This window comes from Myiozetetes cayanensis, unplaced genomic scaffold (genome assembly GCF_022539395.1).
Source record: "Myiozetetes cayanensis isolate MyiCay16 unplaced genomic scaffold, myiCay2020 scf5-8, whole genome shotgun sequence".
Lineage (NCBI taxonomy): Eukaryota > Metazoa > Chordata > Aves > Passeriformes > Tyrannidae > Myiozetetes > Myiozetetes cayanensis.
In genome coordinates this window covers 85,708,754-85,734,977 of record NW_026087742.1, presented here as the reverse complement: position 1 = coordinate 85,734,977, position 26,224 = coordinate 85,708,754, and the positions used below count along the sequence as shown (strand labels likewise).

Genomic DNA, 26,224 nt, shown 5'->3' with positions numbered 1-26,224 from the left:
ATTTTCCTTTTTTAAAGGTATTCATTTTGTTAATTTTATTTTGGGCTGCAGAGTAAAGATTTTTATTCTTCAGTCTAGAGAGAAGGAAAACTTCTTCCTGAAGGAAAACACTCCTGAAATATTTTTCAACAGATTTATTTCTTAAGTAACTGGTACTCTCCATGTATTCTGGGTTTTTTTTAATGCATGAAAGTTAATACAGGAGTTAAACCCAAGTTAATACCGGAACTCTGTGATTCTACTATGAATAGCTGGTAACCTTAAGAAAAGGAAAAAAGTTAGCACCTTCCCTACAGAAATAAGGTAACAGCTTTCTGAAGGAAAACTGGTAAAAAACAAGTTGAAAGCATGTCAAATTAGTGATTGAAACGTCATGGTAATAATCTGTTGATAATGGGAATACAGAAAAGATGATGAAGAATCAGAATCCAGTCTGTTTGGCTCAATACCATATTCTGCAGCAAAAGCCTCCTTCTATCCACTGTTACTGGGAGAGAAATTTCTTGCTTTCTAATTGTGTATGTATATATATATAAAATAGTTTAGTTTGGTTCTCTGGCATTTCATTTTTTTTTTTTTTTGAACATTTTAGCAGAAGAGCTATGAGTATTTTCACATGCCACTCTGGAAAGGTTTAAGCTTGGCACAGAATTGCAGTTATTTATCAATATATCAATATATTTTGATGTTTCCATTGTTAGTGCAAAAAAAGTTATCACTGCTTTTATTTGTTACTGTTTTGTAGTTTATAGGTTGTAGAAGTAAGAACTGGGTAAAAGCAGAAATTAGAGTAAGGGAATTTAAAATATTTTTAACAATAAGGTAGGAGATAACATAAAATATTCTAGATCAACTGATGCACTCTCAAACAGATGAGCTCTTATCTAGTTTGCATACTTAAATGGCTGTTGAAGATAAATTTTTGAAAAAAGTCTTCTATAAACGTTTCAGACACATGGCTCTTACCAATAGCTTGAAAAGTAGCATTTAGTTTCTGAATTACAAACAGTAATATTTTCTGGTTTATTTCCCTAATATTTCTCCATGAATCAGCTTTGAAAACCATATACTATAACAAGAAAAGCCTTTTCTATTTTGGATTCAAAGTGTGACAAATCAGCATTGTTTTGTGTGGTGCCTGTTGGTGCATTTTGTCCTCAAACAATGGGTTGTATGTGTTAACCCACTTGCATTGATGGGTTAAGTAGAAGTTGTAAAGTCAACCCTTCCACACAGGGTCTTTTATTTCTTTGAGAAGGAAGGTTGTGAGAGCAATGCTTTCAGATAATATTTGACATGAAAGGAGAAAAAAGGAAAGTTCTTGAGGACTCATTTTTCGAGGGAGCAAAAGTCAGTTGGAGGGGGCAGTGGTTATGGATACCCATGGACAAAACAGATACCCAGAGCACTAAGAATGAGTGCTCTCCAATTGATTGTATTTTACCATATGCATTTGTTGATATTTATTCAGTTTTACGTAGAACTGCACTTGGTCGAGCTCCAGAGAGCTTGTCTGTAATGGAGAGTTTGGATATCTTGCTATGCAGTGAAGGGCAGAGTCAAGTGCAGACAAAAATCATCTCGTGATTTTTCTTCAAATCTTTAAGCAGCTTGTAACTTTCCCAGTGTAGTTCCAGTCACCTAGTGCTGCTCCTGTGGGTCTTGTTGAAAAACTGTCCTTTTTTCCCTTTACCAGGAGCAGCAGTGAGTACAGAAAAGTGCTTGGCATTACAAAGTATCTTTCATTAAACTAGGCAAAATCAGTACACTAAATGGGAGCCTCACAGAAGGAAGGATCCCTTCTATGTGCAGCTACATCTATCACTGCAGAGATGGCACTGACATACTGTAATTTTGCGTTTGGAGTAATATAGCACAAAAGGAATAAGGTATCTTTTATCCTGAGGTCAGTTTCCATATCAAAAGGAAAACCTGAACATGAGAACTGAAAGGATTTTGGTTGTAAAAGTGCCTGGAAAACAGACACAGCAATTACTGCGTAGTCACTGCTTTCCCAGAACTGAGGAGAAATTCGTAGTGTATTTTGCACTGTTGAATCCTGCAGTCTGAGTTATAATCTTGTCAGGTTAAAGAGTCCTTTTATAACGTGACAGAACACATTAGGAAAACCATTTGGATAAGTGCTTGCAAATTCTATTCTCACTTATACAGGAGTGACCTGGGTGTGCCACTGGAATGAAAATAGAATATGTTCTAATACTAATTATTTGGATGCTGCTGCTGTCCACTCCCAGGCAATGCAGTTTTGTCTGCAGTTGTAAAAGGCAGTTAGACCTGCAGTTTCATGACATTTGCTTTTATACCAATTTAACTGCAAGCAAAACTGTCTACTTTTATAGTGATCGTATTTTGAAAATGGAAGTGTTTAAGTAAATATGTTAACTTTTTCATCTTCTATCTGACTGTATAGTCTGGGTCTCTGAAACACTCATCCATGTGTAAGGTTGGAGTTTACAGTACCAATCATTGAAATTACCTAAACTACCTGTGGGGCTCAGGTCATGTAAAAACTTGTAGAGTGTAAAAGAAGTATAAAGAACGGTATTTTTGTGGCTTTCAGTCTTTATTGTGCACTGAGACTACATACCTCAGGTTCTCTAGCACTCAGATAATTTCATAGCTGAAATAAGGATGTGATTTGGTAGCTTGTGTGTGGAGTTCTCCTTAAAATCTGGGTCTGTTTTACCACAGAGCCACCCCTCCCAAGATACTTAGCCACAGAGATGTTCAGAGTGGAAGAATTAACAAAGTGCTTGTTGAATGCATACTAATACCACTTTTTTTGCATCATACTTTAGTAGCTGAGAATTTCATAGGGATTTGGCACTGCTTTTACTTCAGAATTAAAAGATCTGCTGGGCTTGGGTTGGGTGTTACTCTTCTGCATTTCAATCAGTGGTCCCTGGCTTCATTCCCCATAGGTAATGCCAGACTGATTTTTTCTAAGTCACTTTTATTTGGTTTAGCCAATGGCTTGTTTTGGGTTTTTCTAACTGTATACTTCATAAAGAACTATTTCCTCTGTAGTATTTTAGTTACAGTTTGTTTTTATTTTCTTTGTTGAAAAAATATTGCTTTTTTTTCTTTCTTTCCTAATTACATAAAAAGGTTATTAATAGACTTTCCCTTTTCAGAACTGGAAAATACCCAGAAAGGCATTTGCTCACACTTTCCAAATACAAATTTGCTTCTGAATTGAGACCAAACATGGAAAAATTTAGAATGTTAGGTGAATATTTTGTGTAGTTCTGAGCGGATGGAAACAGCTGTTTAGTTCTTAGAATGTTTAAGTTGGTGGGTTTAAATTGTCCGTGAAATATGCAAATAAAGTTGGTGGGAAGTGATTGAGGAAAGCGACCTATTATCAGAAACTTTACATTAGCTTATACCAAAGGGTTCATCCCCTGGAATGGAAAATTTTCAGGGAGCTTTTGAATAAGAAAAGATTGAAAACTATTGATAACAGAGTTTAATAATGTTCCATTTAATTTTGTCACAGTTCTAGCTTATTTCACTTCTAACAGTTGTGAACTTTAGTTTTATGACATTTGCTGTTGTAAAAAGCAATTTGGCAAAGATATATTACAGTGATGTCTGTGATTCACAGTGTGCAGACAATCGTGTTATGTTTTCAGTGGAAGCAAATAGATTGTGCTTGGAACATGGATGTTCTCCCAGTGATAACAAACTGTCCTGACAATGTTATGGCTAGCTCTCATTCTTGCATCTTTAGTCTATAAAAACCTTGTAAATGAAGCTGTAGAGATGAGGTCTGCAGGACCTGAAAAGGCTGGAAACAGTAAAATTAGTGCTCCTAACTGTTGGAAAAAAATTATACAACAGGACAACAGCATCTGCTGGAACATGTAAACAGTGAAGAATGGCACCAAATTCCACATCTGTGCCCTTACACTCAAAATGTTTTTTGTGTGCAAAGATGAAACACGTGTTACATCTAATGACAAGTAGTTGTTACTATAATTAAAGTTGTTAAAGCCTAATCCAGGCATTAGTACTTGGCTCAGTCTCATAATTACTGGTAAAGAAATAATGCTTCTGTATAGGAGAAAGTCTCAATAAATAACAATGTGGTAAACTGCATTGAATACACAAAGTGCCTACCTCTTTATCATGCTGTAATGCTCACCCTTTTCCTCCTTCTCTGGATTATAAGGCGGTTTCGTTCTGCTGGTGGGGATGTAGAGGCATTTCAGCAGTTGTCAGCATCCAAAAGACTTCAGATACTGAAGGATATGAATATTTGGAGAATATTATATTCATGTTGATAGTTTCTTCTTCTTCACTCTAGGATCCATTTGGGGTTGTTTTTTATGTTTTCTGAAAAAGCTTCTAAACTTGACTCTTTCTTCAGTGGTCTGCAACTCCATGTTATAGTCAAATTTACTCTATGTGATACCTTACATACATACTTAATCACCCTAAAACCAGTTTTGTCCAGCTTTAAGTCTGTGAGCTATAGCCACTGTGTCTCCAGGTGCCAGCTCTGCACCCTGCCTCTTTTTTATCCCAGGCTTCTACTCCATTTTATTTCTCCATGTCTGAAGGCCTCTGGTATGATACTAGGCCTGTATTTTTCTACACTACATCATGTTAAGAGTTGTAAAATGATAATGCCACCATGCAAAGATAAAAGTAAAAACAGATTAGCCACAGACATCTGTGCTGTTGGAAAAGTTGTTGTCCCAGCTAAACCAAGTTTAATTTCAGCCTAAAACAAAGTTGCAGGCAGGTCAACAAAAGTTCAAACAAAGCAAGCCTAAAAAAGCCTAAGTGCTCAGGGTTTGCAAGCCCCCCTACAAGGCTGGTCACCTGTGATGGCAGTGTTCTATTACAGGGCTACAGGGTAACAGTGCTGCAAGGGCCAGCTGAGACTCTGGCAACACACTGTCTGTTGTGTTGCCTCCAGACCTTAAAATACGGAGGTCTGGGTGTGATGCCCAACTCAGAAAGTTCTCAGAATGCTTGTGATATGAATTGGGGAGTGCAAACATGGAGGTGCCTCACAGAACACCAGTACTGCTCATTATGCTGTCTGTCTCAGTCTCTAGCACTGCTTGCTCTCAGAGAGAACTCCAGACTTGATTAAGCTTTTTCTCTGACCCAGTCTTTATATTCAGCTTTTGGTCCCACCCTTTTGCCAGAAGGTACTGCCTCTCTAGCAGAGACAACGGATGTAGGAACCTGGGCCCACACTGAGATGTGGTTCAATATCTTAGTTTAACCCGTTGCTGAAAGTGGCTTTGATAAGATGATGGACTGCAAACCTGTGTAGCTGAAATGCAGCTACCTGTTCTCATCTGGGTCAGAAGAGCAAGGCAGGTTGCTGTGGGCAGAAACATCATCTCTGCTGCCTTGCTGTGGAGGTTTGACTACTGAGGTAGGCAGCATGCTTATGAATTTCTGATGAGGTGTGGTGGGAGGCAAGTGGAATTAACAAAAGTTGGTGTCACTGTTGCTTGCCTTAGTATGCAAAAATTGGGAGTCAAATATATCAGTCATAAGAGTGAGTTAGTCATGAACTTTAAGAAAGGAAATTATTTTGGGATGCATCCTTCACATTTTCAGGCTTTTCTGTATCCATGCAAAATTTGCTTTTAAAAAAGTGAGGTTCAGATAAACTTGGCCTGTAGTAACACACCAGTTTTATAAGGGTGTTAGTGCTCAGAGAATTGACAAAACTCTGACATTTAAGTTCATATTTTGAGCACTGAGTCCTACAAGGAACTCAACACTAAATCTATGTCCTTTGTCTTTGTGTAGCATTTATATCGTTTTTGTAATCATTGTTATCATCCCTGCTGCAGTTTTTACTTAAAAAAAAAAACAAAACAACTTTTGAACCCCACAAAACTATGTCACTTCTAAAGATTGATTAGTACTAGGTGATGAAAATAAATCAATAGATTGTGGTTAGAATTACTTGAACATTGTTTTTAAAATCCACGGCCATACCCTTTAAGAGACTTATAAGAATTCTTTGAATTTTTGGAATTCTGGACTGAAATGTTTATTACTTATGGTCTGTTAGTAGATGAGAATGAAAGAAAAGAATGTTATAGCAGAATAAAGTGTTGCATAACACCTACTGCAGCTACACAAGTTCTTTCTACCATCTCTGTCTGAACAGACTGCTTTAACCTGTAGTATGTTGGAGTGAGGACACGTGAGCCTTTTAAATAAGTACCTGCAACATTTTTATTTTTCCATGGGTGTTCATATGTTTGCTCATTTTACACATGAAACCAGTCAGAGTAGTAGAAATACACCTTTAGTTACTCTTACCAAACATTATTTTATCTTTTCTGTCTCAGAGCTAAAATAATATCCATAATAGCTCCTTTGTTCAATCACATCTCAACAAAGTATTTCGGTAAGGCTGATAGTCAAAACTGGGAAACCTCAGGGGAGTTTTCACAAATTTCAAATTCTTGAAATAAGGTGTTCTAATAAGAAACTGCTGATCTTACAACAGATGTAATGCGCACAGTGATTTGTAATCAAATTCTTAGAAATGTCGGTGAGATTTGGTCTGATTTCCTCTTATGACACTTCAAAGACACACAAGCAGCTTATGGTCTGGGTTTGTTTTTTTATTTTGTAAGTCATGTTTACTTATTCCAGCTTTGTGCTACTGATTTAGGGTTTTTTAATTCAACAATCAAATAAGGCCAGTTTCAATATATTCCAGATGTTTTACCAGTATGTTTTATAATGATCAATGGTTGTCAATACGTGTGATGGTTCCTTACGTTCCTTACGTTCAATACGTGTGGTTGGGTCTCAGTAGCTCTGCTACAAGTTAATCACAGAATGGGTCAGGTTGGAAAGGACCACAGTGGGTCCTCTGGTCCAACCTCCCTGCTCGAGGAGGGCCATCCCAGAGCACATGGCACAGAATTGCATCCAGATGATTCTTGAATATCTCCAGTGAGAAAGACTCCACAACATCTCTGGGCAACCTGTTCCAGTGCACAGTCACACACACAGTAAAGTTTTTCCTCTTACTCAGGTGGAATTTCCTGTGTGTTTCTGCCTGTTGCCTCTCATCCTATTGCTTGGCACCACTGAGAAGAGCCCAGCTGCATCATCTTGACACGCTCACTTCAGATCCTTATAGACATTGCTGAGGTCCCCTCTTCTTGAGGCTGAACAGACCCAGCTCCCTCAGCTTTTCCTCGTAGGAGAGATGCTCCAGTCCCCTGATTACCTTTGTAGCCCTCCTGGACCTGCACCAGTAGGGAGCATTACATGTCTCTCTTGTCCTGAGGAGCCCAGAACTGGATGCAACACTCCAGATGTGGCCTCACAGGTCTGACTAGAGGGACAGGATCGCTCCCCTCAACCTGCTGGCAGTACTCTTCCTAATGCACCCCAGGATACTTCCTGGCCCCAAGGGCACATTGCTGACTCATGGACAGCTAGTTGTCCACCAGGATCCCCAGGTCCTTCTCTACAGAGCTGGTTTCCAGCAGATCAGCTCCCAGCCTGTCCTGGTGCTGGGGGTTGTTCCCCCTGAGGTGTAGGACTGGCTTTTGCTGTATTTCAGACAGTTCTTCCCTGCCCATCTCTCCAACGTGTCAAGGTCTTTCTGAAGGGCCGCACAGTCCGCTGGACAATCAGCCACTCCTCCCAGCTTTGTGTCATCAGTGAACTTGTTGAGTCGGCCTCTGCCCCTTCATCCAAGTCATTGATGAACAAGTTAAACAATACTGAGCCCAGTACTGAACCTTGGAGGACACCACTAATGACAGGCTTCCTGTAACTTGTCACAGAAAATATTTTGAGAAATGGGTCAGACACTGAAGCAGCACACCTTTTCTGTTGTATCTTACAGGGTGATCTTACTATTAACCCACAGGGTAGGACTGAGGCGTTGAAACGGGAACAGTGGTGGGAGGCGTAGACTGTTGCTGGCCTGGTTGGAGTTACATGCCTATGCTTTTGAACTGCCAGCATCCCACCACTTGTTTACATGACTCCAGAAAGAAATGTAGGAAAGAACTGTGCAGTCAGGATCTTGGCCTGCAGCAGCCCTCTCTCCCATTCATTTAGAAAGGTCAGGGTAGACAGACAAATAATTTTATGTTCCAGAAAGAAGAAGTAAAAGCAGCACAAAGGAATCAGATATCTGGGGGGAAAAAAATTACTTCATTTGAAAAGATGTCCAGTATCATAGCCATTAGGCATGGTCCAGGCATGCAATAATAAGAAAAAAAATGGATATATGGATAGAAAACATGCAGAAAACACGGTTCAGGAGTACAAAACAAATGCTGATGGAAAAATATTCGTCAGCAGATTTGCATTAGTAGCATAAGACAACTCCAGTTTTGGTGCCTAAATCTTAGTAATAACCTTTGTGGAATACTACTCCCACAGTGACATTTATTTTTAATTTTCCAAATACTTGACACTCTTTCAATTCCTGAGTCAGTTGAATGTGTTACTGAAAACACATATGTTAGAGAAAGAATTTCTGGTTTGTCTTCAGCTGCTACTGTGTATTTTTAATTGATATAAACATTTAAAAGAGTAAGAGTAGGAATTACAGCAAGTCAGAACAATGCCATATGAAAATAAAGAGTGCTTAGGAGGTTTTTTGGAGACTGCGTGTGACCTAATGGATCATTCTTCCATGTGGGAAAATGTATCAGGATAGTAAAGTTTCAACTGTGACCCTGAGGTGCAAGTCCTGTTGCAAAAGTGAAGGTCAGTGGTTTCAGGGCAGATTGTCAGATCCAATCACACACATAGAGGACAGTGCTAACAATAGCACTGTGATTCCTGGATTGTTTTGACCAGAATACATTAGCTTTAATTGGTGCTACTGGGAAGTGGATGAGTATTATTGACAGATAAATCAGATAGTTCCCTAGACTTTTTGTTGTAATCCAAACTTTACCAAAACTTCAGATTACAGATCTAGTTTCAGTGCTTTTATCCCTCTCTGTTGTCTGTGGTCCCCTCACATTGCCTGTATGTTGGAGAATATTTTGCTGCCATCCGTCTGTAATCAACAGTATGTATGAAGTCTGTAACAAACCTTAAGTGTGTCTGGTTCATCGTCATTTCAAGTCATGAGCTGTTGGGATTTGGGGTTGGGTTTTTTTTGGGTTTTGTTTTTTCCTGCCTTTGTTCCCCTGTCTCATCTTTTCCTGCAGCAGGAGTAGCTCCTCTAGAGAGCTGTTTGTTTTTTCCAGTTAGAGTGGTGCTGTTTCTGCATTGTTAGCTTCATGGTTGTGATGAAAGACTGCTTTAGAAGAGGCAGGCGTTAGAAGGGTGTTCAAAAGACCATCAAATTCAGAAATGTGTTTGCACTCCGAACTCCTTGACAGGAAATATGGGCTTTTCCATGTTTTTATTGGCAGTGTGAGAACCCCATGTCATGAGGATGGAAGTCATCCCATGCACAGGAAACTTCACCACAATGTACCCAGCACATTTCTTGTGAAGAGGGTAAAGGTTAGTTTGGGGTAAAGACCGTTTGTAAACGCTTTCTGTTTCTGCTGGTAAAATGACGGAGGAGGCTGAGAGGGTTGGACTTCAAACTGACCTATAGCGAGACTCATCATTTTCCACGGCATTGTGCCATGTTCAACTTGATGAAAGCTGTTCTGCAGAGTGAAACAGAGCTGTGCTTTTTCCTTGATGGTTAACAGACGTGTGTGCTACAGATGTTTGCTTCCACCTCTGGGTATGTGTATTTTTGTACTCACAGAAGAAGTACTGAAGAAATAAAAATACTGTGATGACAAGTGAAATTAAAACAGTATCTCATTAAGAAGAATGATAATTTTATTTCATTTGTGAATATAGACAAATAGTCTTAATTTGCACAAAGAACTAAGTGGCCTTAATTGCATTTTTCTGTAGAAAGTACTTAAATATATTAAAGAGGTAAAATTAGGTTTTTAGATTAATTGAGTTTGCTGAAGTTTCTAGTGGGGAAGGACTGAGATAAAATTCTGTGACTTACATGTTTATCTGTAAGTAAGTGGGATCTGTGGACAGGGAAGCAAAGAGAAAGAAAACTACTTTCTGATGCAGAAATGTCTTTTTATCTAAGTATCGCTGAAAGGTTGCATTTGGGGATTTCCACACTGCGCAAATACATTCATTGTATCTTGTGGTAGCTGATTTTGTTTTCTCGTGGAAGACTTTTCCCTGTTCTTGCCGAGGTTACCTACTTGCTCAGGATCCTCAGGTGGGCTTCAGAGAGCGACAAGATTCTTCAGGCCAAACTTCATTGTCCTTGGTAGTCAGGATTCTGGTGAGTGGAAGAGGGGGACATTAAACCAGCTTGTGAAGGGAACCTGGACTTAAGAAGTAGACTGAGAGGGGAAATACGGCCTCTTTGTGGAGCTGACAAATTAGCACCTGCTGAGTATGTTTTTGGTGGAGAAGTAACATAAGTGGGAGGCAAGGGTTCATATTGGATGCTGGCATCACTTAATTTCTTTTGGCTTCCCATGGACATAGTAAGAGGGATGACCTAGATCATGGAGTGAGTGGGCTGAAACTCCGTTACACAGTCAACCTGTGGATCTGCAGTAGGCACAGTCTGTTTTGCTGCCCCCACGAGTTTGGCTGGAAGGATCTGAATCAAGGTGTCACGACCTTCACTTTTCCTGGTTTGACCTGTGTGAGATTCAGGACATTCACTCTCTCATTAAAGGAGACAGAAGAGTGAAGTGCATGTCAGACTTTGAAAAAAAACAGCTCTTAATCTTCGTTGGTCTTAGCAGGCTTTCGCTGGATGTTTTGCTCTTGGCTTGCCTCTGCAGCCAGTAGTGATAGAGTTGATCCCAGCCTTCACCTCAGATCCTTGCATGGTTCATAAAATCCTTGCATCTTCTTTGAAACAGCTGTTGGAGGGTTGCTGGAATTACTGAAAAATTGAGTTTGAGCCAAGATGGCAAATTTTGTTTCACTACCAAGGTTTTCTATCATTGGAGGTAATAAACAAATAATGAAAATTCACTGTATGCTAGTTATGCTAGAGACGGTGCTCTTACATGAAAGGCAACATAGTCATAACTTAGCATAGTCTGGCATTTCATCCTTTCCATTATTTTGACCATATTGATTACAGTATATAGGATGTCAGTTGAAAATCTGGCCATGCTGCAGGTCCAAAATACTGTTTAGGCAGTATTCACTTTCACTTTTTTGTGTGTTGTTAAAACATTTTCAGTCAGAGAAACTTTTTATTAAGATGTTATTTGAAGAATGCAGTTGGTTGAAGGAGTCTTCTTGATGTTTCAAAATGGATTTTTCAGGAACAGAAACCCTAATTTGTAAGGTTCAGGGAACGGACCTTACAGTCTGGAGAGTCTAGAGAGTTGTAAAACTAGCAAGTACCGCAAAACTACTTTTTCACTCTCTCTTGGAGATGATGGTAAATGTTTAGTAGGATTACATCCCCCTTTTTTCTTTCCTTTTTTTTTAAGCATTAAAGAAACTGTCAGACTCTCCCTTTTTCTCTGTTATTTTCTTCATATCAATGTATCAATAACATTTAGCCTTCCACTGCTGTTGCATTTTCTGCTTTGGCATACTAGTCAATAACTGGAGTACCCTCTTTCTCCTGCTTTTTTTATGTGTGAATGGGAAAAAACCTCTTTCTTACAGTTTGATATCACTTGACACGTTTGTTTCAAGGAGTAGTTTGGTAGGGGATTTTGTTTTGTTTGCTTTTCAAAAAGAGAACAGACCAAAGCATTTTGCTAAAACAATTGATGAGATAAGGAGAATATTAGCTTGTAGTTGTACAAACTTATCATCCAGGGTTTATTCTAGAGCAGAGATGATCATAGCTTTTGCTTGAGATGTTGCAAGCAGTCAAGAGTGAGACCAAACGTCTCCAAGTTTCAAGCCCACGGGATGCGAGGCCATGCAGCTGAGCAAGGTGGCATTTGCTTCCCACAGCCAGCTGACAGGACTGAGGGTAACAGGGCAGAAGTGGCATCTGATGAAGACCTCTTCTTCTGCTCATGTGCTTTTGTGCTAATAGAGCACCAAATAAATATTCACATAATGGAAGGGAGCCTTGTTCAGAAGCCTTTTCTGAACTGTGGGCATGACCATTATTGGGATTTGAGGTCAACAACAGCTTCACGTGTTTCTGTTGGAAACTGAGCTTGCAGCAAAACTTCATGAAGTGCAAAGCTGCACATACTGCCAACATCCACTGTCTGCAGTAATAGTAAGGGCAAAGCCAGAGGCTCTGTGTGGATGTATCATGCCCATCTTCAGGATAGTTTGCCTGGACATGAATTACATCAGCCTTTGGGATTGTTGGCTGCAGGACTGGCCCCAGTTCCTTACTGTCCATTAAGGTACCATCTTGGGAAACTCTCTGATGTGTTAATACTACCTTTAATTTGGTAGGAGTCCTATCTCCCTTGATTTTTATCAAAAACATGATTATAAAGTTGCAATCATTGAAAGGATTGTAATTCAAGCAAGTGATCAGAGTACCTGTTGTTTGTGTCTGTCAGTCCATGCAGTGAGTAGAGGGAACTAACTCATCCCTGCCTGAGCAAGCACAACTGTGGGAGGGATCCAGTTTGCCCAGCTGCAGCATCAGGCCTAATCTAGTCATCTAAATTCTTTCTATAATTAGAGAGAAAGAGGTAGCTTCATGAGGTGACTCATCCCTCCTACCTTGGAAAATGATGACTCATTTGCTGGAAGTGCCTGTGTCTCACCATTGACTATGTAGAGAACCTGGGCTGAGATCAGATACCTGCCTGCTATGTAGTTTAGGTGAAATAAAATCCTTTCTGTAAGTGATAAGAGCTCATACCTTAGTTCTTTCACGGTGTTGGGTAATTGGTAGGGCTGGTGATTAAATCAAGAAGCTCAGACTGGACTTCCCCATCTCTTTTGTTGTAGTATGGCATAGGTGGGACGTCTTAGAAGACATATCCTATTAATGCAAGTGTATTTGAGTGAGATGGTAGCACTAGCAAATACAAACCTTCAGTTAACCTGTAGTAAATTTAAGAATAATTCACTTTTCCTTGTGTGCTTGTTGCCAGCTGTAAATAGAAGCCCCTCTTGCATAGTAATGTCACCCAATGGAGAAAGATCCCTACATCCTAACCTGTGGAACTTCTGTGTTTTGACACAGGATTTTTCCTCCTGACAGTGGCAATTATAACTCTTCCAAACAAAAAAATGTTGAAAGTTTAACTGTAGAAAAGCAAGTATAGTAGGTAATGCTGTCTCATATTCAACATATCATATACATTCTTTTTTCTTAATAGCCCCAAGCTTTTTGGTAAACATGTTAACATGTGTTTCCATCAGCTATTCTACCCACTCACCAAATGCTGACCTGAAGTCAGTCCTCTTCAGCATAAGTTTATTTCTTTGTATTCCTACTCTAAGTGGCTATTGCTATGACTACTGCTGGGTGAGGTCCAGTAGAGGATTATACTGTTTTTCTATTTTCAGTAAACTTTATTATGAGCGCTGGTAATCAGAAGTAAAATCTACAGTTAATCTGAGAATGGTACCTGCCCATTGGTTGTGATTTATGCAGTATAAAAAATCTGATAATTAATCCTGATTATTTTGTTGATTTTTTAGATGTGGATTTAACTGATGTTGATACACAAAATCCCTCCACACATGAGGAAAAGAGCTTTCTGTAAGTATGATCCATGTAAGTAAATTGAAAATGTATAATTAGGTGAGAAATTAATATTGCCATTTAAATGGAGAACATTAGAAAATTACTAATATCAATAATATATAAATAGAAATAGTTTCAAAACAAATTAAATACCTGACTCTATTTTAACTTCCTAAGGATTGACCCTTTTTAAGGATGCCAGCAACTAAAGATTGTAGCTGAAAAAAACAGCAGGACTCTTTAACCTAACCCCTGTCTGACCTGTACCTATGTGAACATGTTAGTTACTCTCTAATAAGATATTTATAGGTTTTGGGGGAAGGGGCTGTGGCATTCTGTCTAAATCTCTGCAAGCACATTTTGTGGGTCTTTCTTCAGGCAGGTAGATTTAATGGACTCACAGACTGTTAAACATCACATTATATGAAGAACAAACCAAGGAAAACCCATTGCAGCAAGAAGGGTAAAAGATTAGAAGAATGGAAAGACTTGGAAACTGGCAAAAAATTTTGATGGAAGTTTTATTTGACCAAATATTAGGACATTCAGTACTATTTGAGAAAGTCTGGGGATTCACAAGCCACTTAACCACTTAAACGTTATTAAATAAGAAAAGCTTTTTTACTGTGTGTGATCCAACCTCCGAACAACCAGGTTGGCCCGAGAGGTACATTCTTGTCCAAAGCCAACTAGACACAGTCCTGAGCAAATTCCTCTAGGTGACCCTGCTTTTGAGCAGAGGAGTTGGATTAGATGTTGTCCAGAGTTTATCCAACCTCAGCTATTCTGTGATTCTGTATGAACTGGTAAACTGCCTGCTTTAATTTTTGGCTGTCAGAAATTATAACTATGATGCAGAGTGTTGTTCTGTACATTGTCACTGAATCTCAAAGCTTTTGGGGATGGGATGGTCAGAGCTCTCAATTTCTGCTTCTTTCACTCAAGAATTCATTTTTTTTCCTATTTGGAATTGACTTACAACAGTTCTGAGTGGCAACAGATTGATCTGTCTGGTAGACACAACCCAAATTCCTTCTTTCCTAGAGTGAGCTCATTTAAAATCTCATTCCTAAACTCACATAGATGGCTAGGGTTGTATTCAATTTAGTTGTCTTAAATTAACTTGAATTTGAACTTTAGGTGCCCAGTGAAGCAGTGCTAGTTAAGAAGATGCTAGTGTTCCCTGTGGAGAGAGGGAAATTCTTTTGAAATCCTCCAGAGGGAGATGCTGACTAGTTAAATTCAGAGACTTAAGTTAGGCAGGTTAAATGTGCCTTTGGAGGTCTTCAGATGGGTTTGAAGTGCCTTTTAAAAACGCAAGTATAAGCTGGGTGCTTTATTTAATTAGAATGCATCTTGCTCATTGTTAGGTCCATCAACCTAAAAGGAAGATAAATATTTTTCCATTTTGTAGTACAGTTCACATGCTTTGTAAAATGAATGAGGGGCTGCTGTGAAGGTATTAGTCACGGTATTACTATCTTTCAAGTTTATCAAATTTTATTCCTCACTTCCTAAATTAATGGTATTTGTCATAATACTGTGAAACAAATACGATGTTCCATGACTGCAGTGCTAACGTGGCTGATGGAAGGAACATTGAAATTCATCAGCCAAACCGAAAACACCACATTTAAAATCATAACCAATTTTTCTGTAGGTTGTGTGTTTCTTTCCTGCTGCAGTGTTTCACTTCATAGGCATTGTGAAGGAAGAGTAACTGTCATGGATGTCTGTAGACCAAGAAAGTGCAGGATAAAGCACAGATGCTGCCATGTGCCACGTCAGCAGGCATCCCCTTTTGCTTTTTCTTTCCACCACCATCCCAGAATTTCAACCTCTCTCTGGCCCAGTAGGCTTTATTTATAGTTTTCATTATCCCTTTCTCATGGCAGTAGAGCCTAGAACAACACAGTGTGCTGACACTAACAACATTTCCTGCCCTTTTGTTCTGTGCTCTGCCAACCCGTTGTCCCTTTGTCCTTATCCCTCATCCTTCCTCTGCAGACAGAGGCCCCATCTGACAAATTTACTTGTGCTCCCCAGGGATTATGAAAAACCAGGAAACTTCATTAAGGGTGGTTTAATAACTTAGACAAAGGAGAAGAGCAGCTGGTCCGTTAACGAGTCTCTCTCAAGCCCCATTCTCTGACAGAGGAGCCTTTCTTGCACGTGGCACAGTTTTCAACAATATGCTGTAAAATGTTACAGATGTACAGTTCATGCAAATGGAGTTACTGTGTATTGGATCTGCCTTGAGCATTTTATTTGAATGACGTGTGGAGATTTTATGGCAGTAGGTTTGCTGCTGTTGAAAAGAGCAGTAGCTGATAGTAGCCTAAAATTTTAGTGTATGTTTTTGCTCTCTCTGTTTCTTAGCGTGGTAATGTTAGAGGAATAGCAATTGGAGACAACCTGCTGCACTCTGCTACTCAGTGAGACAAACATCAGTAAAGCCAAGCAGCGAGAAAAGAAAGGCTCTTCATGAGAAAATGACAGCAAGAGAACACAGTCCCCGCCATGGTGCAAAATCCCGCACTGTGCAACGGGCCTCCACCATTGATGTCACCTCTGACATGCTTGGCCTGTCTTTAACAGGTAGGTACCTTCGTGTCAGCTGTTCCTCTGTTGTTACTCCTTTCAGGATCTTGTTTGTACTAATGCTGGGGTTTTTCTTTTAATTGCTAGAAGATTTGGATGTGTTTGGTTATCTGGAGGTAATGAGATAAAGGAGTTATGCTACGGAATTTAAAAATCTTGAACTTGCCATTTTTAAAATAGACAAAGCATTAAAATTGGAGAGGGGGTTAAAAAGCGAAATTAAACTAGATTTTGTGCAGTTTATTAGTCAAAAATAAGCAATGGGGAAAAAATAACAAAATAATGTCAAGGTCTAGGAAGAGTCTTGGCAATCTCCTTGTTTGACATTGTATAAAATTTTCAAGAGAGTTCAGGGAGCTGAGGCTTATCTCCTCATCTTTTATGGTTAGTAAATTAGGATTGTAACCCTCAGAGGCTTTCTTTCATTAGTGATAGAGACAGGTACTTTCAGACCTCTTCCTAGTAACTACCACAGAGGAGATGGATCTGATTTAATAATTTGGAGTTAATAGTGGCTTTAATCCTGTTGTTTTCTACTGATATTAAATGTTTAATATTCCCATATTGCATATACTCCTACATAAATTTATGTATTTTAATATGTTTTATACACTGAGATCATCCCAGGTTTTCCAGGCTTACAGAATAAATGTTTTAGATACCAGTCATGGCTCACTGGATTAAATTTTTTTTTTTAATAAAATTTAATTTCTTTCTCTGTATGATTGCAACTTCAGGAAAGAATTCACATGACAGTGGTGTTTGGCTAATCTTGTGTTAATTTTTCTGCTTTACAGGAAACATTCAGGACCCAGATGAGCCGATTTTAGAGTTCAGTTTAGGTAGGCTTATTGATTTTTATGCTAAATTTGGTGATGCATGCTGTTGAATGTGTGTGCAGTTTTTTAATTGTTGATTTTGAAGTGCCTTTCATATAGTAAGGTTTGCAACTTTACTGTGATTTTTATGGAGTTGTGGTACAGTTTTTGTGCTGCCTGTACAGTACCTTTTGTTAAGCAGCCAGCAGTTTGATTTTGTGATGTTTCTAAAAGTCTGTCTATAACACACACCTTTTTTCCCATGGTCTTTGCTGTCAAGTGTGAGATGCAGAAGTGACCTAAATTCTGAGATAGTTAAATTTGGACAAGAAGCTTGTACATTGACTTCACCTCACTTGAAGAATAAGTGGAAAATATTTTTTCATGAAAATTCAGTCCACCTTTTCAACTGCAACGTGGTTTTCTTGGCTTAATAGTGGACTTATATTTGGGAAGTTATGCTCTTACAGTATGTTTGAAATGAAAAATTAGAAAATTTTCTCAGATGTGTGTAATTGTGTTATGAATAATAATTTTAACAGGCACTCTCAGAGCTGAATAAGGTACTTTAAATATTTTCAAATAAATTGAAAATATCTAGAACTGCAAAGCTATTTAGGTAAATTTCAGAGTTAACTTCCTGCATGTAGCTGAAACAGAGTTATACCACACCTTTTGTACTAGTATCTAGCTAGATAGAATTTGGCTTTGAAGTGGAATGTAATTTTGAAGTGTAATTGAAATTTTTTTAGTAGTAGTAGTTTAGTAGTAGTCATTTCCTACTCACCATAATCCCCTTCCAGCAGTTAAACTCACAGTAACATTTTAGAGGAAATAAATTGCTGACATTTACAATACAAGCTAGTTTTCCTCATAGTAGTGCTGCTTGATCAGTGTTCAGGTGCTTCTGTCTGTTCTCCATGGGCAAATGCCATTTGGTAATGGGCTTAGTGGAGCATGACTTCAAATCAAATGTAGCCACGCTCCTGAGATTCCCAGAGGAAAACCTATGCATGTACATGGTTATAATGTGCTGTGCCAGGAGGGTGGATAGGCAGGGGTTAGAAGAGAACAAGTTTAAGTTGCAGCTCTAGAGCTTGGAGCCAGACTGATCAGATTGCACGTTTACTGTTTGCATGCAGTGAGTGGTGGTAGGACGAATATTAAACCTTTCACTGTTCTATTGCTCAGGGTATATAAAATGTTTTTATAAATATACGGAGTCTTACAACGATAGGATAAAGATCCTGAATCTTAAATTTATTTCTCTATTGCATGCCTAAAGCTTGCAGTGAGCTGCTAACTCCATCGCTAGATCGAAAACCAAATAGTTTTGTAGCAGTGAGTGTAACTACACCTCCCCAGGCCTTCTGGACGAAGCATGCACAGACAGAAATTATTGAGGTAAGTGGTGAGGTGCTCCTGAATTAGATTTAAAATTGAAGCTAACATAGGAAGCATTTCTTCCTAAAAAATATCACCTTGCATTAATTTTTGGCTTTTTGTTTATGATTACAGGGAACAAGTAATCCTATCTTTCTAAGCAGCATTGCCTTTTTCCAAGACTCTCTTATCAATCAAATGACACAAATCAAACTCTCCGTGTACGATGTCAAAGATAGATCTCAGGGAACAGTAAGTTTTTTTTATTCTGTTGCCTGCCCAGTCAGTGTGGAGCAAGGAAATGAGAGGCAAGTAGATAAAACTAGTAACTTTTGTGCAAGAAAGCAAAGGGGTAGCAGCACTGACCATACAGAAAACAAGCTGGGAAGGGAAAAGAGGAGCCAATACTGTAAGCCAATACTTGGCAAAGTGGGGAGCATTGCCAGTTTTCTCAAAGAAGGCTTGTCTGCAGCAAGTTTGGGAACCTTGGATTTAAATTTAAAAAGTCCTGTCGTTTGTTCTCTTATGTTGTGGACATGTTCAGTGATCTAGATAATGGAAAGGATTCAATAACCCTAACTGAGGCTTCTAGCCTGTGCCAAAATGCCATAATGAAACTGTACTTTTGAACAGAGCTGCTAAATTCCAGAAATCACCCTGCCTTGATACTTTAGTGATTTTGTTCAGGGCTAAAATTTGTTCCCTTACTGAAAAAAGTTTAATTGACAGTGCTCCCATACTACTACTTGGTTCTGTGGGCAACTGAGACCATTTATTCTCAGACTGTTGTTCAGAATACTGTTTCAGGCCCCATCTGTCTGCTCTTCTATGGCCTCCAGGGACAGCAGAGCTGTCTCTCTCTGTCCAGTGCTTCATGGGGAGGCTCTGGGGAAAACAAATACCTCCAGAGGAGGTAGGTTCATCAGGAGGAGCTGAGTTTGGGTCAGGGAGGGACTGTGAAGTGTTCACCAAGTCAGTCTGAGCCCTGTTCAGTCGTTACTTTCAGTGTTCCTGTATTGCTGGGCCTAAGCGTGTATATATTAAGGTGCCTCTGCTCATATCCTAGAGAAAGAAAAATGCTTTAAGTGCTCCAGTATAAAAAGGATTTTTATTAATTACCAAATTTATGACATTTCAAGGGGTTTTAATTAGTTGTGTATCGGCATATATAATCTTATTTTTGTTCTTGGACTTTTGTGCCTAATAATTGTATTTTGGGCTTAAGTTGTGGACAAAACCTTTATTTATAGTGAAGGTAAATAATTACAGTTCTGGTACTCATTTTCTTTCAGATGTATTTGTTGGGTTCTGGGACGTTCACTGTAAAAGATCTTCTTCAGGAGAAGTATCACAGATTGCACATAACACTAAGGTTTGTAATATTCTTCTCCATTCAGGAATGAATTCTTAATTCTTGAAAGCATGCCTAAGATGTGATGAAAACCTTTTATTTGGTTAGGTTTTTAGTTCCAGGCCACTACTACAGGAAAACTACTTTATATTGCATAATAATTAAAGCATGCAGAACAAGACCTTTCTAGTGTGGTGAGTAGTGGTAGATATTGTTTATATTGATTCTGTTGGTTCTACAAGTCAAGAAAGTATTGTCAAGACCAATTTAATGTTTGTGCATTTCCATCTGTCACCTCGGTGTTTGAGTCCATGAAGAGTGGCAGAATATTTTTTTAACTGTATTGATGTATAAAGAGCCTCTGATGGGAAGAAGGAAACCCATTGAAACAGTTACCTTAGCTGTTTGGAATACCTTGGCTTAGATAAAACATAGAATAATGGAACCATACAATGGTTTGGGTTGGAAGGGACCTTAAAGACCATCTAGTTCCACTCCATTGCCATGGGCAGGGACACCTTTCACTAGACCAGATTGCTCAAAGCCCCATCCAGCCTGGTCTTGAGCACTTCCACAGAGGGGGCATCCACAACTTCTGTGGGCAACCTGTTCTTGGTGCCTCACCATAGTGAAGAATTTCTTTCTAATTTCGAAGCTAAATCTGCCTTCTTTCAGTTTAAAGTGAAATCTAGGCTCTATTTACTATTTCAACACCTACCTGTCGCTAAATTGCATATTAGTTGTTAAATAGTGTATTTATCAATATAATGCATTAGGAATAGGAGGAGTCAGAGTACGGCATCATCGATTGATGTTTTTTTCTAGTTTAGTTCATACAGGAAACTTTTGAGGAAAGAACATTACTCAAGAGAGAATGAAAAAGAAGGTGTGAGTCTAATACCAATCCTTAAGGCAGTCATTCTAATCATAGGAATCAAACCACACTCTTGAAAGCCAGTATGGGACAAAGTTGAGGATTGGAGACGAATTAATAAGGCAAAGTAAAATTAAGAAAAAGAGTTCTGATGTGTAAATGCACATTACAGTAGTTTGTGTTGAAAGTAGAACAGGCATCCTTGTCAGAGAAGGCAAGGGTAAGTCAACTGAAGGAGGAAAGCATAACCAGAAACACAAAAGAAGATTATGTTAGTAGTATTGGCATAAGCAGCACTAGAAACTATGACTGTGATAAACTTGAGGAAATTTCTTAGCCCAGACACCACTAACACAATACAGGCAAAACATATTATGCTGTGAGAAGAAATGGGTAAGATTTTTGTCTTTTCCACAGTTTGTTATAAAGAAAGCAAATTACATGATTTCACTATGGGAGTAGATGACGGAAATGAGTCAGAAAAGGCACCAAAAGTATGACACTGATGCTGGATAAAATAATCTATCATAGCTATGAAGGGGAGGGTGTTTTGAGGGAGATGAATGTGATTGCAGGAAGTTCATACTTGTGTGTTACACATGGTTCTTAAGTTGAAAATGGACTTTATTAACTGTCTTGTTTTGATACCAAGTATATTCTGATTATCTAAATGTGTGAATGCATGCATTTCTTTCCATTGTCATGTTACCCTCAGATGTGTAAACTGGGCACAGTGCAGTGTATATAAAAATGCTGTATGATTATAATACTTGAACCTTTTCTTGTAGTCATCCTGTGTGCCTACAAGGCAAAAGTGTGCCTACTTTTACCTCCCCAGTACTATCTGTTCCAGCAACTTTTGGTTTTTTGGTCTTTGTTGTTTACATGCCAAAATATGCTGGAACAACTATGTTAAAATACCATTTAGGCTCCTAAAATAATAACATAATGTCTCTGCCAAAATTACTTTGTCGCAGGTGAAACAGAATAAATGACATCCATGATAGATCTGGGTTCTACTGTGTATTTTAAACACAGCAAGATTAGGGCTTTTCTCCTGCTTTTCTCTGTCTCTGACTCACTCACTTTTCTTGCTGCCTGTTCAGTAATGTGTGCATATCTTGTCAGCTGCCCACCCCAGCAGGGAGATGGCTTCTGCTCCGGGAAGGTGGGACAGAAAGTTGTGTCAGTTCCTGCTGTGCAACTGCTCTCCTGTTAATAACCTGTCTCAGCAGTTAGTGGCCAGATCCCTGGGGATCTCTAGTAGTTGTTTCCACGCCACTCCCTGTTGTCTAGGATCTTTCTCTGCCTCAAGGATCTTACCTTCATTGAGAATGTTCACCTTCTTCTTTCCTAGACCACTTATTTTCAGGATCCTTCTTTATAGCATCCGTTTTCCTTTCTGGAATGTCAAGTCCCCAGCTTTCCCAATCTAAACAGCTTCTCTGCAGATGCACAAGATGTGATCAACCTCCTAACTGGTGACCTTGACTGGCTGAGGAAGATTTGGGATGTACTACTTCTGTTTAGCCTGCATATAATCAAAATTTAGCAGTTGAAAGTCTGCCAGTTGGAGTTAAACTGTACAATTAAGAGTTCAGAGTTTGGTTCCAGACATTGAAATGCACAGGCAACACACAAGTGTGCATGTACATCCAATTTTTTTGCTCCACAGTAATGTTCACAATTTAAGCTGCTTTTGCCTAATTGTGAAATCTGAGCTCTTTCTGGTTTTACAGGAGCATTGAAACACATATGTGGGTTTAGGTTGCCTTCAACTAGGAGTTCTAGTACCCCATCCCTGCAGAATGAGGGGAATGGTCTCCTTTTGGAATAACCCATTAAAAAATTATGCCAAATGAAGTTGAAAAGCTTCCTATTTAAAATGTTCATTAACTTTGAAGATAAGTAGCCTTTTATAAGTGTTCCCTTGTTGATAAACAGGTCCACCTCCAAAAAAATCTCAACGCAGAGTGTTTGTTGCAGGTCGGCTGAAAGTGACCGTGTAGGTAACATCACAGTTATTGGATGGCAAATGGAGGAAAAATCTGACCAAAGGCCTCCTGTGACAAGGTCACCTGATACAATTAATGGAAGGGTGAGTATGAGCATTGTGTCAAATTCAGAAGAATGCAGCCTTATTGCCAGCATTAAAATAAACCAGGCTGACGCCTGCTGTCAACTTTCCTGTCCATCTTGATATTTAGTAGTGGTTTACATTTTCAAAATTCTGTAAAAAGCAGCCTAATGGTGTTGAAGCCATTTTGTGTTTTGCAGAACTCTTGGGGTGCTCATGTTTCAGGTTAAAGTCTTGAGGCAAATTTTAGTTTACAGTGATTAAACTTTCACTTCAAGTGCCCATGTCCTTCATCAGAAGAGGCTCGTGGTATTGTTACAGGTTACTTGAGTGCTGAATGTATTATCCTCATCCACAAATATATATTTGAGAGCAGATATTTGCAGCACTTTTTCAGCCTAGACATATGTTTAATTCTGTAAACCTTTGTGTTCTGAGTATCTTGGTGATAATTGCAGTGGTATTTATGTATTGCAGTTACAATGTGGAGTAGTATTACTGCGTATCCATCCAGACCTGTAGGTACCACATTCTGATACCTTTAAGGACTCTGGAGCTGTGCTGAAAGAACGTAGTTGAATAGCTGGGTGAAAATCTATGGCATTTTGAACTGTGCAGTAGAAGTAAATAGAAATGCTCAGGATTTATTATTTCAGCCAGCAGTATTTTTTGTCCACAGTAAACATATTTTGAATATTTATTTAAAGCACATGTTGTGTCAAATATTTCTTTGAAGTCTGTGTGATAGGGTTATCACTGCTATATTGCCCAGGCACTGAGGTTTTATTCTGTACTTATTCTGTTTTTTGTTTTTGTTTAGACTGTATTGCCAGTTGATGAAAGTTTAACGGAATCTTTAGGAATCAGATCTAAATATGCTTCACTAAGGAAAGATGCACTACTGAAATCTGGTAAGCTGCTGTGGGCTATAACGAGTAAGCTTTAGGCATCAAAAAGCTTATCTTTCCCTGTCTGCCTTGTGGCCCCAGGGCATTTCAGCAGATGTTTAATTTGAATAGGATCAGGTTGCTGATTGAGCAGTCCTTTGAGGGTCATACAAGAATAAATTATTTTGTCGTTTGCACTATTTTTTATTGTAAAAACAACAGAAGCAAACTTTTGCCAGTAAGTTGACTGTAAGCGACCATTGGGGTTGAGGAGAGATACAGAGGAAAGCAAGTTCTTTTAAAAAAATATTCTTCAGGAAGGTTAATTTCCCAGCAATGATTGCATGAGAGGAAAATGCAAGGTACATAGATGAAAAAAAAAAGTATTTTAAAAATTGAGTATGTATTTCATTTGTTTAATTTCCTTACCCATGTTTTAAGTCATTTGGAGTGGAGGCTTTTCCTGCAAACACTAGAAGAGTGGTCATTGCAGAATGGCCGTGCTTGGAAAACCTAGACTGATGCCTGGATAAAGCAGATCATTACAGCAGTGTGTTACAGCATATTAATGAACCAAAGCCATTTACTTTAAAAAAGAAGTGACTCTGTACACTTTTAACTCAAACCCTATGCTTAAATAACATGATTTTAATTCTTTAGTGTTTGGTGGTGCCATTTGCCGAATGTATCGTTTCCCAACCACTGATGGAAATCACTTAAGAATCTTGGAGCAGATGGCTGAGAGCATCCTGTCGCTGCACATCCCTAGACAATTTGTGAAGCTGCTTCTAGAAGAAGATGCAGCAAGGTGAGTTTGGAATGGTTAACATGTGCAGTAATACAGCAGTGACATACCTGTTAGTGACTTACAAAGGAATATATCTGTGTTAATGGACAGAGGCACTGAAGAAAAATTAGTAAAGTCAGCACGTTGTTGACTGTACAGTGACAGTGAATAAAACTTCACATTTTTGGGCTTGAATGTACAGTAATGTGAACATACAGAGGTGCTGATAGGAGAGTGAACACATAATGAACACTTAGGATCGTACTGCAGTTGCTTCATTTGGGGGTATGTGTTCTTCTCACAAAAGTATTCAAAGGAATATATCATTCCATAGTTGTATGACTATATTAGGACCTGCACATTAAAATATGTTGTAATGCACATTAAAATATGTAATAATTTATATACTTCAATACACTTTGTTTTTTTAACATGGTTTATTTTTAATCTAAAGAGAAAAATGAAGTTGAATTAAAAATCTATCTCAATTTTTCATAGTTGTAGGCAAAAGTGAATAAATGAGACAGCATAAATGAAAGTGTAATAACTCCAGCTGCTGAGGATTTTGAGAAAGGAACAGAGACAACAGAGAAACTAACTGACTAGAATGAGTAATTAGAATAGCAGAGAAGAAAAATCCAAATCGCTTTGAAGGAGAACAGAATAAAAGCAAGTAAAGTAAGACACTGTAAGACAGTAATGACATTGTCTCATTTTAGGAGGTGGGAGGGAGAAGGAAATCTGTTAAGCATTTTGTAGGTTCATTATGAATTTTCTTTTTTTTGAAGCAATTAACTCTCTTCCAGGCAACATATTCATTTATGACTTCTACTTCCCTACATTTGTAGGCTGTGGTTTGCAAATCTAATGGTTTGTGTATTCTTTATAAAGGCCAAGATTGGAATGTTAAGGAATTTTAGCTGTAATTTTTACTGTTGAGCTTTTATTTTGACTGTGTTTGAATCCACTCCTAGAGACCCAACTAAACATGACCTGAATTAAAACTATGTAGTGCTCTCATTATTGTATATTAAGACATTTTAGTTCTTTTAGAATATTTTGAAAGAAAATCATGGGTTAATCCATTCATTTCAGGTATTTTCGTATTTTGTGAAAATTATAAACTCTCACAGGAAGATGACAGAGACTTGTTGTAATGCATGGGAAAACTAATTTTTTTTTTTTTTGCTGTTGAGTTTTGGTTTTTAGTGACATGCACTTAGATTCTAGAGAATGAATGTATCTTGTCCAACTGTCCTTCTACAACCTTGCTTGAGCAGCCTAGGGATATGCCATTGCACATTTAGATACGGTTTATTTGATTTTTATTTTATATCTTTGTTTCTCTGCAGCTTTTCTCACAGTAGGTTTAAAAATACCTATTCATTAGGAGGTACAACCTTAACAATATGAAGAGTTGCCAAGCTTATCTATGTGGATGTAATTGAAGGATTTGAAGACAAGTAGAGGAGAATTTAGGGTGAATGAAGGAAAAGATGTGGCTTTCTGTAAGACTGTAGGCAGGGGAGTTTGTTTAGGCCTTAGCCACGAAATGTGACTGTTCAGAGGCTCTTGCTAAAATCATACAGAGATCGGTGGGTGCCTGTTGTATACAGCTATGGGTTAATAACAACCCACGTGATTGTTAGAACCACTTAGTACACTCTGAATTGTGTGGGTTAAAGGTAAGTACTGCTTTTGTGTAATTACCCAGAAAGACTTCCTTCTCTCTGCTCAATTGAGGTGACCCTCAGTGATTTGC

The 26,224-nt window shown here is 38.6% G+C and overlaps 1 protein-coding gene across 24 annotated transcripts in view; it reads left to right on the top strand.

The window, feature by feature from the left end:
- INPP4A (inositol polyphosphate-4-phosphatase type I A) overlaps nt 1-26,224 on the top strand; it is a 122,865-nt gene that overhangs the window by 59,750 nt on the left and 36,891 nt on the right. For 13 of the 24 annotated variants that reach the window (XM_050332247.1, XM_050332246.1, XM_050332229.1 and 10 more), the window contains 9 exons: nt 13,639-13,699; nt 16,064-16,282; nt 17,083-17,127; nt 18,389-18,507; nt 18,622-18,738; nt 19,779-19,858; nt 22,656-22,809; nt 23,609-23,699; nt 24,336-24,483. In XM_050332247.1, the coding sequence (XP_050188204.1) occupies nt 16,177-16,282; nt 17,083-17,127; nt 18,389-18,507; nt 18,622-18,738; nt 19,779-19,858; nt 22,656-22,809; nt 23,609-23,699; nt 24,336-24,483 (860 nt within the window). In that variant the 5' untranslated portion in view covers nt 13,639-13,699; nt 16,064-16,176. Of the gene's footprint in view, nt 1-13,638; nt 13,715-16,063; nt 16,283-17,082; nt 17,128-18,388; nt 18,508-18,621; nt 18,739-19,778; nt 19,859-22,655; nt 22,810-23,608; nt 23,700-24,335; nt 24,484-26,224 lie in introns of all 24 variants that reach the window. The other 11 variants (XM_050332253.1, XM_050332252.1, XM_050332251.1 and 8 more) reach the window with 2 other exon arrangements.